Source organism: Odocoileus virginianus, chromosome 31, assembly GCF_023699985.2.
Source record: "Odocoileus virginianus isolate 20LAN1187 ecotype Illinois chromosome 31, Ovbor_1.2, whole genome shotgun sequence".
NCBI lineage: Eukaryota > Metazoa > Chordata > Mammalia > Artiodactyla > Cervidae > Odocoileus > Odocoileus virginianus.
This window is the reverse complement of record NC_069704.1, coordinates 2746344-2760124: the sequence shown is the minus strand read 5'-3', so window position 1 is coordinate 2760124 and position 13781 is coordinate 2746344. Positions and strand designations below refer to the sequence as shown.

General features: G+C 40.0%; 1 protein-coding gene across 1 annotated transcript in view; it reads right to left on the bottom strand.

Moving 5' to 3' along the window:
* MEGF9 (multiple EGF like domains 9) overlaps window positions 1–13781 on the bottom strand; it is a 78778-nt gene that overhangs the window by 32823 nt on the left and 32174 nt on the right. Inside the window, exon 2 of the mRNA XM_070459193.1 lies at window positions 9109–9310. Coding sequence (XP_070315294.1) covers window positions 9109–9310 — 202 coding nt within the window. The remainder of the gene's footprint in view (window positions 1–9108; window positions 9311–13781) is intronic.

Sequence of the window (13781 nt, the reverse complement as noted above, 5' to 3'; positions counted from 1 at the left end):
GAAGCCGAGGAAAGCAGATTCAACTCCTGCAGCTGGCAACAAAGGAAGAACGGCAAGCTCACAGCGAGGGTATGGGCCAAAGAAGGAACCCTGGGACTGAACAATTCCCTAAATTCAACCTAGAAACACAAACTGCCTTTCGATTTGCGTACATGCATTGGAGCAAAAAATCATAAACTTTCTAGACAGCTCTGCACAGAAACATCGCTCTCCTTGGGCAGATCGCCCTTCTCACTGCTCCCCTTCCTCTCGGTAGTCTCCCGGTCTCCCGAGCTTTCTCTCTGCCTTGGCTCTCCGCCTGCTTATACCACCCATTCTACCACTGCTGGCAGGCAGGGCTGATCTTCCATTTGCTTAAAAAGTGCTTTGTGAATAAATTCCAAATCGTGTGTCTGGCCCCTAACGCGTCTGTCCCATCTGGGAGCTGACCCCAGCAGGGCTTACCAGATGTATCTCCTCTGCCCCCACTCCCCCTCACCTCACATCCTGTGTAAGCACATCTCTGAGATGTTAATCTTGCTGCTTCCTGCTCTGTAGCATTCTTTTGCACCTTTTCCACTTCCATATGTTTAAATCCTTTCCTTCCTTCAAAACTGAGGTCAAAAACTATCTCCTCGATGAAATCATCTCTGATTTTTCCAGCTATAAGTGACATCTCCCAGTTTCTTAATCTCCTTAACATTTTATCTTTCTATTTTATGATGTGGACCAGTTTTTACTTTGTACTATAATTTTATATATATATATATATATATATATATATATATATTTATTTGTGGTTGTTGTTTAGTCGATAAGTCATGTCCGACTCTTTTGAGACCCCATGGACTGTAACCTGCCAGATTCCTCTATCCATGGGATTCTCCAGGCAAGAGTATTGGAGTGGGTTGCCATTTCCTTCTCCAGGGGATCTTCCCAACCCAGGGATTGAACCTGCGTCTCTTGAGTCTCCTGCCTTGGCAGGCAGAGTCTTACCACTGAGCCACCAGGGAAGCCTATGTTTCTCTATAACCTGACCAGGCCAGAAGCTCCTTTTGTTTTCCCATTGTCTTATTTGCTTCCCGCAAGGTCTATTAAAGTACCCTGTACATAATTTGTTAAACAAATAAATACTTTGGTACCAAATGGTTCATACATTTATATGAACTTGATTATTTGCATTATTATTATTAGCATATATATATAACTATAGATTTGGGGGAGTTTCTCAGAAGAAGCAAAATAATAGTCTTTGAGTATTATAACTAATAAAACTTATATTTTTTTCTTTAAAAAATTTCCAACTGACCTAAAAGTGACTTAATAAAATGAAACAAGTAGTAGAGTCTGCAATACGGTTTAGGGAAAACTACACCTTTGATCAACAGCAACTACATCAATTCACTGTGACATGTTATGTTAATGTTCACAAGGGTCACCTATAGCTGGGAGGGAAAAGCTTTTTTTTGTGTTTGTTTTTTTCCCCCCCATTTGTTTGACTACAGATGATATCTGGTTAATAATTAGAAGACCAGGAGGGCAGACCATGCTCTGTATTGAAAGGAGGATTTAAGACAAAAATGCCCTGAATGACACAGAGCTTTGCAAACTGTAACAGACGTGCATTATTTACACTAAAACCCCAAAGCACTCAGTGCCTTTTTTGAATAAGCCCCTGTCTGGCCATTTATTAACATTCAAATTTTAGCCTAATCTGTTTTACCATGAACTTTACATGATTTATTTTCTAAGACATAAACCATTTGGCACTGTAGAAACATTTACTGAAGCAAGTGAAGCATGGCAGGATGAAGGCTGACAGTTACCTGCTTCCGACCAGGATGGCTCCCTTTTAAAACCCTACCTCCAAGGAAGAACACACTGAACTATACTAAAAAAAGGGATTGTAAACTAAAGCTTGGCATAATTTCAAGAAAAAATAATTGGGGTAAAGAATAAAGTTATTTTTAAATAAAATTAAAGCTACGAAGCTTTGTTTTCCTTACAATATGCTAGTTTATAAGGTTTCTTGAGCTTGGCACACAATATGCGTGCAACTGTCTACCGGACATCTCTATCTGAACGTCCCGTAGAAGATGAACACGCTAAAGCCTAAGATCAGAAAGAAACGTGGGGGCCATCTCTCTCTCTTGCTCTGTAAATAAAATCCACCACCCAGTTCTGTAGATTTTTCTCTCTTACACCGCTTCCCTCCTCTCCAGCACCATTGCCAATGCCAATGGCTTAGGTCAGCCTTTAACTTTTCTTGCTTGAACAGTTACACAATAGCCTTCTCCTAGATCTCTCTGCCTGAGCTCACTCTCTCTATCCAGCAGACTTCTGAAAGAGTAAATATTCTAAAGAGCAAATCCAATGTTACTACATACTCAGTATTCTGCAGTGGACACACTAATTTACACAGCCTATCAGGCCCTTCGTGGTCTGGCCCTGTTTCTCCTTTAACTATTCATTCATCACGTATTTACTGCGTCTACTTTGTACCAGGCACTACTCTAGGTATTAGACATAGAATAGTAAACAAATAGACAAGTCTCATCTTTTCAAACTTTCCTCTCTGCCTCAAGTATTTCCTGCCTTCAAGAAATAGTGAGCCTCTTGCAGCCTACTAAAGATGGCTTGTTCTTTCACATAAACTTCTACTCATCATTCAAATTTCAATTTAAATGTAATCTCCTCTCTCAAGACCTCCTGAATCTCCTGTGTACTTTATAAATGCTATTTTGTTTATATTTCTGCCTTTCCATTTCAAGCTCCATGAGCATAGGAATAATATCTTTTGATATATAGTTGGCAAATGCAATGTCTGTTGAATGAAATGTGTGGATAAAATGACAAAGGTTTCCTTGATTTTAAATTATTTCTGGTGATCAAATAACTTTTCTAGGTCCCAGAATTATAGGAAAAGTAATAATAAGAGTTTACATATGCAACTGTTACTCCTGATTTTTACACAACAGGTGATTTTCAGAGCCCCATATGAATATGAGTCTTGGAGATTTTGTCATCTTTCTATTTGACATTTATATTTCATGAGTAAAATTTTGTCTTCTGCCCTGTGGCATATTCCCATAATTAAAAATGCAAAGTAGTAAATATTTCAACATACACCATACAGCAGCAACCACAGGTTTTATGGGAAAAGATATTACACCACAACAGAACTTCATTTTCTCACAGAGACAGTTTTAAAATGATGCACCTTGTACGCTAACCTACTATGGATACATTAAAAAAATCTCAAATCAGTATATGACCGCCTACATGTAAGTCACCCTGACAACGTTCTAAGGCTAATTATCAGTCAGGCTCTCACTAGGCACACTCCTTTATTGAGATAAAATGCTATCTGATTTCTCCATTTATTAAGTTCAACATATCTAAATGTAAGTCAGGAAAATATTAGAAATGCATTCCAAAAGCGCAGAAGTGAAAAGATATTGTTGACCAACTCTTTTCCAATTAAACAGGTTGGAACAGCAGTGGTGATGTGAGGGGCGGCCATCTGTCAGTACATAAAGGACCTTGTGTTTGCACACAAAGACACTGCTCAACCCACATCTGGTTCCTGCAGCCAAACTCTACCCTCACTGGAGCAACTCCCACTGAAATATATGGGCATAAAGAACAGGCAAATGAATTTTTTAAAAGCCAGCTGTTGATTCATAAACACTAGATACATGAGGGAATCAGGATAGAATTGAGTGTGCTTTTCTACTTTCATTTCTTTTAAAAAAGAGAACAACGAGGCCATGACAGAATTTGCATTGGTATTTGCATTGGTATTGCAAACTCTTCCTGGTGGCTCAGACAGTAAAGCATCTGCCTATAATGCGGGAGCCCTGGGTTCGATCCCTAGGTTGGGAAGATCCCCTGGAGAGGAGGAAATGGCAACGCACTCCAGTACTCTTGCCTGAAAAATCCCATGGATGGAGGATCCTGGTAGGCTACAGTACATGGGGTCGCAAAGAGTCGGACATGACTGAGTGACTTCACTTCACTTCTAGGAGATCAGATTTCTCATCCCGTATAACCTTAGGAAATTTTCCTGAATTCACATGTTTCTTTTCTCCTGATAAGGTATTCTCCTATCTCTTGCTTTCCCAAACCATAACGTGTAAGGCATAACTCAGTTCCTAGCTCATCTGGGAATCCTTTCTCCTTATTATTTCTGCTTGTTTCCTATTCTAACCTGTTCTATTTAGAAATTTAGCATATATTTATAAACTTCCCCTAATGTTCTCAACGTCTCCTAAGCTAAAACTGGGATTACTCTTTCCCGACAGAGTTATTTATATAGCATGAATTATATAATCAGAAGAAATTCCTATAGGGACTTCCCTGGTCATCCAAGGGTTAAGAATTCTCTCTGCAATGTGGGGGATGTGGGTTAGATCTGTGATTGGGGAACTAAGATCCCACACACCGCAGAGCAACTAAGCCTGAGCCACAACTGAGCCCACACGCTCCAGAGCCCACATGCGGAAACCAGGGAGTCTGTGTGCCACAACAAAAGGTCCCACATGATGCAACAAGGGCCTGCATGCTGCAACTGAGACCCAACACAGCCAAAGGAATAAATATGTTTTAAAAAGACATTCCTATAAAGCATCAAGTAGTGGGCACCACTGCATCAAAGTTTCTCATAATACTCACTCACTTTGCTCAATATTTGAGATTTTGAAAAGGGCTGTACCAACATAGTAGATAGGAATATACACTCTAGATTCAGATTGCACACATTTCATTTCCAACTCTTATTTACTGGCTACTATGGAAAAGACCCTGATGCTGGGAAAGATTGAAGGCAGGAAGAGAAGGGGATGACAGAGTATGAGATGGTTAGACGGCATCACCGGCTCAATGGATATGAGTTTGAGAAAACTCCTGGAGTTGGTCATGGACAGGGAAACCTGGCGTGCTGCAGTCCATGGGGTCGCAAAGAGTCTGACATGACTAAGCGACTGAACTGAACTGATGTCATAAGTTAGGCAAAGTACCTGACTTGCAGCTCTTTTCCTGTACAAATGAGTATAATAATAATAGTGCCTAACTGATACGGTTGCTGTGAGGATTACATGAATTACTACATGCAAAGGCCCCAGGATCATGCCTAGTGTGTCTGCAATTAATTTTCACTACTATTATTCTAAACTGAAAATTTTAAAAAGCATAACAGGTTTCTTCATGAAAATGGAAGAAAATAAGCTAAACTTCTTTTTCTTTCACAGTGAACAATTTCTTCTTTAGGCTACCAACAGAAACAGATACCTCAATCCCTCAGTTCAGTTCAGTTCAGTTTAGTCACTCAGTCGTATCCGACTCTTTGCGACCTCATGAATCGCAGCATGCCAGGCCTCCCTGTCCATCACAAACTCCCAGAGGTTACTTAAACTCATGCCCATCGAGTCGGTGATGCCATCCAGCCATCTCATCCTCTGTCGTCCCCTTCTCCTCCTGCCCCCAATCCCTCCCAGCATCAGGGTCTTTTCCAACGAGTCAAATCTTCGCATGAGATGGCCAAAGTATTGGAATTTCAGCTTCAGCATCAGTTCCTCCGATGAACACCTAGGACTTATCTCCTTTAGGATGGACTGGTTGGATCTCCTTGCAGTCCAAGGGACTCTCAAGAGTCTTCTCCAACACCACAGTTCAAAAGCATCAATTTTTCGGTGCTCAGCTTTCTTCACAGTCCAACTCTTACATCCATACATGACCACTGGAAAAACCATAGCCTTAACCAGACAGACCTTTGTTGGCAAAGTAGTGTCTCTGCTTTTTAATATGCTATCTAGGTTGGTCATAACTTTTCTTCCAAGGAGTAAGCATCTTTTAATTTCATGACTTCAATCCCTACTCATATGCAAACTTGGTGACTTAATTCACCTCTTTTGTGAGTCAACAATTCTATTCCTCACTTAAAAAAAAAAACATATTCAACTACTGGAGTGTTACTGAGCTGAATCTACGTGCCAGTTACAATGTAAATGGGTATACACACACAACTTAATTCTCACAAAAATTTTTCTTGTTATATGTATGAATCCTATTTTACAGATGAAAACACTGAGGTGAGGTGAAGTATAAGATTATACAGTTATTAAGTGGCCAAATCAATAATGGGATCAAAGTCTACTAATTTCAGACTCCATCTCCTTTCTGCCAAATATCATACTACTTGCCTACAATTTCTTTTCCCCTTAAGTCACCCACATATACCTAATAGCAGAGCAGAACATAGAGATGTTCCCTCAGAGATCACCCATGTGGTCTTGCTGAAGTACACAGTCCTGCAACTTCCCATTTCTGTTCCTCTAGTCTCATGCCCATGTAACTTCCTTTCTGGTGGTAAGACATGAGATGCTTAGAGCTGGATTTAGAGTTCCCATGCCTTCCTTCTAATGATTTACAGATTTTTATGTCTCATGTACCCAACCTGAGCTGGTTATCCGTTTTACCCTAGATAATACACATGTTTCAATGCTGTTCTCCTGAAACATCCCACCCTTGCCTTCTCCCAGAGTCCACAAGTCTGTTCCATACATCTGAGTCTCTTTTTCTGTTTTGCATATAGGGTTATCGTTACCATCTTTCTAAAGTCCATATATATGTGTTAGTATACTGTAATGGTCTTTATCTTTCTGGCTTACTTCGCTCTGTATAATGGGCTCCAGTTTCATCCATCTCATTAGAAGTGATTCAAATGAATTCTTTTTAATGGCTGAGTAATATTCCATGGTGTATATGTACCACAGCTTCCTCATCCATTCGTCTGCTGATGGGCATCTGGGTTGCTTCCATGTCCTGGCTATTATAAACAGTGCTGCGATGAACATTGGGGTGCATGTGGCTCTTTCAGATCTGGTTTCCTTGGTGTGTATGCCCAGAAGTGGGATTGCTGGGTCATATGGCAGTTCTATTTCCAGCTTTTTAAGAAATCTCCACACTGTTTTCCATAGTGGCTGTACTAATTTGCATTCCCACCACAGTGTAAGAGGTTCCTTTCCCAACCACCTCTCTCCACTTTTCTGCTTAGTAGGTCTTTTATCAGCCATCCTTCGCTATATGGTCAACATCATTGGATTTTGAGCTTCTGCATTTCCTCTCGATAAATAGGATTTGATCTCTTTCAGGATGTATGTTGGATCTCTTATGCTTCCATAGGGACTCTCAGTTGAGTTCTTTCCACACCTTATGATTCGGCATTCATTTTTCTGGAGTGTAGCTTCCGACAGTTCCACTCTTAATCATATTGACACTTGAAAATCCATGCTTTGCTACAATTTTGGCTATATTGTCTCTCCAATATGCTACAGGTTGTCATACTTCTTCACCTGGCTTATAGTTCTTTTATTTCAAAACTTCAAGTTATCATTGCAATTTGTTATTATTTTTGTCTTTATTTCCTTGAAATCTATTAATGACTTTTGAGATGCAGTGCTTGCTCTGACAAATTACCTGACATTCTGAAATAATAATGTTTTAAAATTTTAAATTAAGTACTATTCTGTACTAACTCATAGAAAAGAATTATGGATTTATCTAAAAACTTTAATAAGCTTATTCTTGGGGACAAAAGCAATCAAGTAATAGGATAAGTACAAGAAATAAAGATTGGAAGGAGCATGGAGGAAAACTTACAGGAAGAGAGGTCAAGAAACTGAGAGGCCAGTGCATTTTTTAAATTAATTTATTTTAATTGGAGGATGAATACTTCACAACATTGTGATGGCTTTTGCCATACATTGTCATGAATTGGCCAATGCATCATTAGGATCATCTACAGTTACTGAAAAATCACCCAGAACTGTGATAGGCGCAGTGTCAGGGAGGTAGCAGTGAGCCAGCGGGGAAGGCGTTCTGGGAGCAGCAGTGAGAAACAAGGAAGACGCTCCAACTCCAGTATAGAGATAAGAGAATCAGGACAGTGAAAACAGCCGTTGTTTGTAAGGGCTGCAGGAGAAGCAAGGTCTTTCCTGAGAAGACTAAGGAGAAGACTAACGTAAAGGGTATGGAGAATCAACATATTTTGCCATTATACAGATAATAAAAAATCACGTGCTATTCATTTCTAAAAAACCTCTAAGGATGATAGAACCTGTCAAGTACACATAGAAAACAGTTCATGTAGGAGAGACAAGAATAATATCTTCTACCTGTCTAGCATCATCCATTACTAAAAATCAGATATTCTGCATAAATGCTAACAAGGAACTGATTTTCCAATATTTTAAATGAAAAAAATTACAATGCATTACATGTTAACACAAAACTACCAAGCAACTTCCTAAATTGCAATTAAAACACAGAAAAGCACCCTTATGGCTTCCCCTGTGGCTCAGTGGTAAAGAATCCGCCTGCCAATGCAAGAGACATGGGTTCAAGCCCCAGGCTGGAGAAGGAAATGGCAACCCAATCCAGAATTCCTGCCTGGAGAATTCCACGGATAAGAGCAAACTGGCGGGCTACAGTCCATGGGGTCACAAAGAGTTGGACATGACTGAGCACCCAACACTCATTTTCACTGGAAGGGCCTAGAAGTTATTGCTTCCAGAAAGCAGGCTACATTCTCAATACTTTGCTCTATGAAATTTAGAGAAACTATTGGTGGCTCAGACAAAGAATCTGCCTGCAGTGCAGGAGACCTGGGTTGGATCTCTGGATTGGGAAGATCCCCTGGAGGAGGCCATGGCAACCCACTCCAGTATTCTTGCCTGGAGAACCCCATGGACGGAGGAGCCTGGTGGGCTGCAGTCCATGGGGTCGCAAAGAGTCGGACACAACTGAGCTTAGTTAAGCACTGCACATTATAAAGCAAAATTGATTACCCAAGTACTCTGAAGAACTAAATCAGTAAATTAGAAGCTTTTTAAAAAAATAATTCTATTGTGGTATAGTTAATTTACAATGTTGTGTTAGTAGAAGCTTTTAAATCTAGACATTAAAAATAACGTGGACCCCAAATCAAAATGATAAAAAGAATATGAAATGTTTGATGAATCTATGTCCCCTCTCCCCCTTTATTTATACCAGTCTGGTCCTTGAGAGCAGGGGCCGTCTTCTGTGTGTGATAAAACAAAATTAATTTTACCTTCAATCTCTGCTGCTTACCTGTTGCAGACTATGCTGAGAGCTCCACGTGGATTACAGTCACAGGGCAGACAGGGTCCGGAAGTACCATTCAGGTAAAAACCCTCCATGCAGGTTTCACAGTGAAGACCCTGGTAGCCTGGTTGACACTCACACTGCCCTGTGGTCTGGTTGCAGTGATTCGCATCCAGGCTTCCGACTGCAGAGCAGTTACACACATATTCTGCAAAGAGAAGAGAGATAAAGATATTATCAATTAAGAGTTAATGCATTCTTAATAAAATAAACTCTTTTATTTTTCTTGGTAAGCATTCATGACAACTTTGTAAGGATGGGTAGAATAAATTCTAGTACAAATTCACTTTCTATCCTATTTAGTTTGTTTAAAACGGGAGTTATGGGCTTCCCTGGTGGCCCAGTGATAAAGAACCTGCCTGCCAATGCAGGAGACACAGGTTTGATCCCGGGGTCGGGAAGATCTCCTGGATGGCAACCCACTCCAGTATTTTTGCCTGGAGAATTCCATGGACAGAGGAGCCTGACGGGGTAGAGTCCATGGGGCGGCAAAGAGATGGACAAGACCTTGCGACTGAGCACAGCACAAATTGGGAATTATACACAGTAAAGTACATAAACTAATTACAAAACTAACATTCTCAATCTGCTTTTCAATACTCTTCATCTTCTAACCCTCTTACGCTATACTCCAATATGTGGATGGATCTATACACTATTAGTTTTACTCGATTAGACCTCTCCAAAGGCAGGGCCTATGCTTCTCTACATGGAACCGAGAGCACATACTGGAGATGACAACATTTTAAATAATAAACAGTTCCGTTGTACAGCAACAAAAGCCTGCGGCTCAGACAGTTGACTAGTAACTTAAACAGGTCAGACAGGATTATGCTACAGCTGGAACCATGAACAAAATATTCTTCCCAGGAAGAAATTAATGGAGAATTTAAACGTTAATATGAGGAAATGATGAACAATAAATCCCAGATGAGAATGTCTACAGGGGCATCCTGATCAGTGAGTTAAAATCAATCACAATTTGAAATCTTTCCCAAATTAAAAGATTTAGAAAATAAACATTGTCTGTAGGTATATTTCAAATAGTTTTTGAATGAAAATATTTAGAAGTAGTTGGCTTTAGCTTTTTAATGCAGATTCATTTAAAGGTCAGTTAGGATTTACTTCTGCTCTTACTTATATTCATTGTCTTTGGGATGGTTTTGGTAACTGTTTCCTGCACAATGTTATGAACCTCCGTCCACAGAAACAGTGACACATTCTATTTTCTTGGGCTCATAAATCACTGCAGATGGTGACTGCAGACATGAAATTAAAGACACTTGCTCCTTGGAAGGAAAGCTATGACAAACCTAGACAGCATATTAAAAAGCAGAGACATCACTTTGCAGACAAAGGTCCATATAGTCAAAGCTATGGTTCTTCCAGTAGTCATGTATGTTTGTGAGAACTGGACCATAAAGAAGGTTGAGTGCTGAAGAACTGATGCTTTCAAACTGTGGTACTGGAGAAGACTCTTGAGAATCCCTTGGACTGCAAGGAGATCCAACCAGTCAATCCAAAAGGATATAAACACTGAATATTCATTGGAAGGACTGATGCTGAAGCTGAAGCTCCAATACTTTGGCCACCTGATGCAAAGAGCTGACTCACTGGACAAGACTCTGATGCTGGGAAAGATTGAGGGCAGGAGGAGAAGGGGACCACAGAAGATGAGATGGATGGATGGCACTATCAATTCAATTGACCTGAGTCTGAGCAAACTCTAGGAGATGGTGAAGGACAGGGAAGCCTGGTGTGCTACAGTCCATGGGGTCGCAAAGAGTTAGAGACAACTGAGTGACTGAGCAAAAACAAATATTCATTTTATTAAAAAGAAAGTATTTTCAACAAAGTTTGACAAAATATCAACATACGACTTTTTAAGCATGTACAAAAACATGTGGTTAGAATCAACTGCAGATAAAATAAAACCTTGTACATATTTTAAGACTAGCCCCCATTCCAAGGTAGCTATGGACCTGGGTTTAAAAATGCCAGATAAATCTATGGCACAAATTCTATTTCTGAATAGGTAAGGAACTATATAAAATGACATTATAATTATAGACAGAAGTTTAACTTGGAAAAAACTCTTTAATATAAGGTTTGATGATTTTTAAAAAGATACTGGATAAATTGCAAATCTAGAAGTTATAAAAAAGTAACTTCTCTGTTCTAGATAAGGGAATTAACCTTCAAAATTCTTTATGTCATCACAAGCTGTTTATCCACCTAAGTCAAAACAATGGATTCCACAGAGATATTCTCATTTGGTCAACTCTTGGCCCATGTTTCTTCAGTTCCTAACCTTTGGTGTCAGCTTATCTCCCTGTTCTTCACACCTCTTCTAACTTGTAAATATACCAAATGGATGAATATAAAAGTGGTTTATTTTATGTATATTTTATGCGTCAGTGGGGAATTAGTTACAAAACCCAGAGGAGAATTCAAATTTCTTCATCCCCAAACTTAGGGCAGCAGTAAGCTTTCCATCTCAGTTGGGATTCTTATTCTCACTAGGTATGCAATCCTATGACATTTTTGACAAAGTTACACGTTTCCACATTATTTCCAGTTTCCGCGCGCGCGCGTGTGTGTGGTTTTTGTAAATGAGGAAGCCATGTGCAGCGGTCTATAAACCTTCCAATAGCACCTCCATGGCAAGACCTCCACTCTACCAAAATGACCAGAATGCTAAAAGTAACGTTTTCTTCCAAAATCTGGCAGATTTCCAACATACATTTAATTCCTCCTGCTGGACCAATTTCATCACAAGTTAAACCAACCAAATTATGCTGGTATGGGCAGAAGTAGCTCAAGAAAAACGAAGGGACTAAAAAGTGCTATAACAAAGACTGAGAATTTTATCTATTTCCTTACTAATGTACTTCCAACTGAAACCTGAATCAGTATTCCCAACAAATGACATAAAATTTTTTAGTAGAAGTGTTCTAGAAGAACCCAATTAATCTAAGAACTTTGAAATAAAAACTAAGTATTTTTTCAGTAAAGTCTTATGGATAAACCTTCAGTTTGCTGGTTATTTATTATCCCTATAGAGCTGATTCGATCTCTTTGTAATCCCCTGAACAGACTCTTTTCAGTCCCACCTTCGAAACTTTACTCATTCTGTGCTCCATGGAACTCTCTCTACTGTCCACACATTCAAATCTATTCTTTATTTTAAAAACCAGCTGAAACTTACTCTTCCATAAACTATAATTCTATCACCCATAGTTTGAATCCATAATATTTACCACCTACAACTCTCATATGACAGTAATTTAAAGAGAAAGTAAGTGAAGCAGATATGAGCATGGGCTATAGAAGCAGACACCTAGAGGTTTAAATCCAGCTCTATCACTTACTAACTTTATGACCTTAAGCAAGTTAGTTAGCCAAAGTTAGTTATGACCAAGGCAAATTAGCCAAAGAATTGATGCTTTTGAACTGTGGTGTTGGAGAAGACTCTTGAGAGTCCCTTGGACTGCAAGGAGATTAAACCAGTCAGTCCTAAAGGAAATCAGTCCTGAATATTCTTTGGAAGAACTGATACTGAAGCTGAAGCTCCAATACTTTAGCCACCTGATGTGAAGAGCTGACTCACTGGAAAAGACCCTGATGCTGGGAAAGATTGAAGGTGGTAGGAGAAGGGGACGACAGAGGATGAGATGGTTGCATGGCATCACTGACTAGATGGACATCAGTTTTAGCAGGCTCCGGGAGTTCATGATGGATAGGGAAGCCTGGCGTGCTACAGTCCATGGGGTCACAAAGAGTCAGACGCGACTGAGCAACTGAACTGAACTTAGTTAACCTCCTTGTGCCTTTTTTTCCTCATCTGTAAACAAGGCATAATTAAGTATTTATAACACTCAGACCCAACACATAAACTGGAAGTGGTTTGGAGTGCTGAAATAGTAACTACAATAGCTGGAACAGATGGATTACTATTGCTGTTCATTTGACCAGTTGTGTCCAGCTCTTTGTGACCTCATGAACTGTACCACGCCAGGCTTCCCTGTCCTGCACTACCTACTGGAGTTTGCTCAAACTCATATCCATTGAGTTGATGATGTCAACCAACCATCTCACCCTCTGTCCATATTCACAGACCTCAGCTTTGTGATGAGATCTGAAAGCCGGGTTTGGGTTCATTACCATGGCAGTTTTGGACAATGTCCATGAAGCAGGATTAGAGTCCTGACATTGAGGAGTTCAAGCTGTGAGTCAGCAAGATGGGGAAGAAGATGGTATCCTTCATATCCTGGGCTCCACAAAGTATCAGTAAAGATATTTACAAATATGATGAAAACAGAAGGGCACAGCTCACGGTTTCAGAAAGAAATAAAACAGCATTTATTGATTACAAGCCCTTGGTACTGATCATCCTAACAGTAGTAAAGTGAGTGAGTGAGTAAAAGTCACTCAGTCATTTCCGACTCTTTACAACCCATGGACTATATAGTCCATGGAATTCTCCAGGCCAGAATACTGGAGTGGGTAGCCTTTCCCTTGTCCAGGGGATCTTCCCAACCCAGGGACTGAACCCAGGTCTCCCGCATTGCAGGCGGATTCTTGACCAGGTGAGCCACAAGGGAAGCCCAACAGTAGTA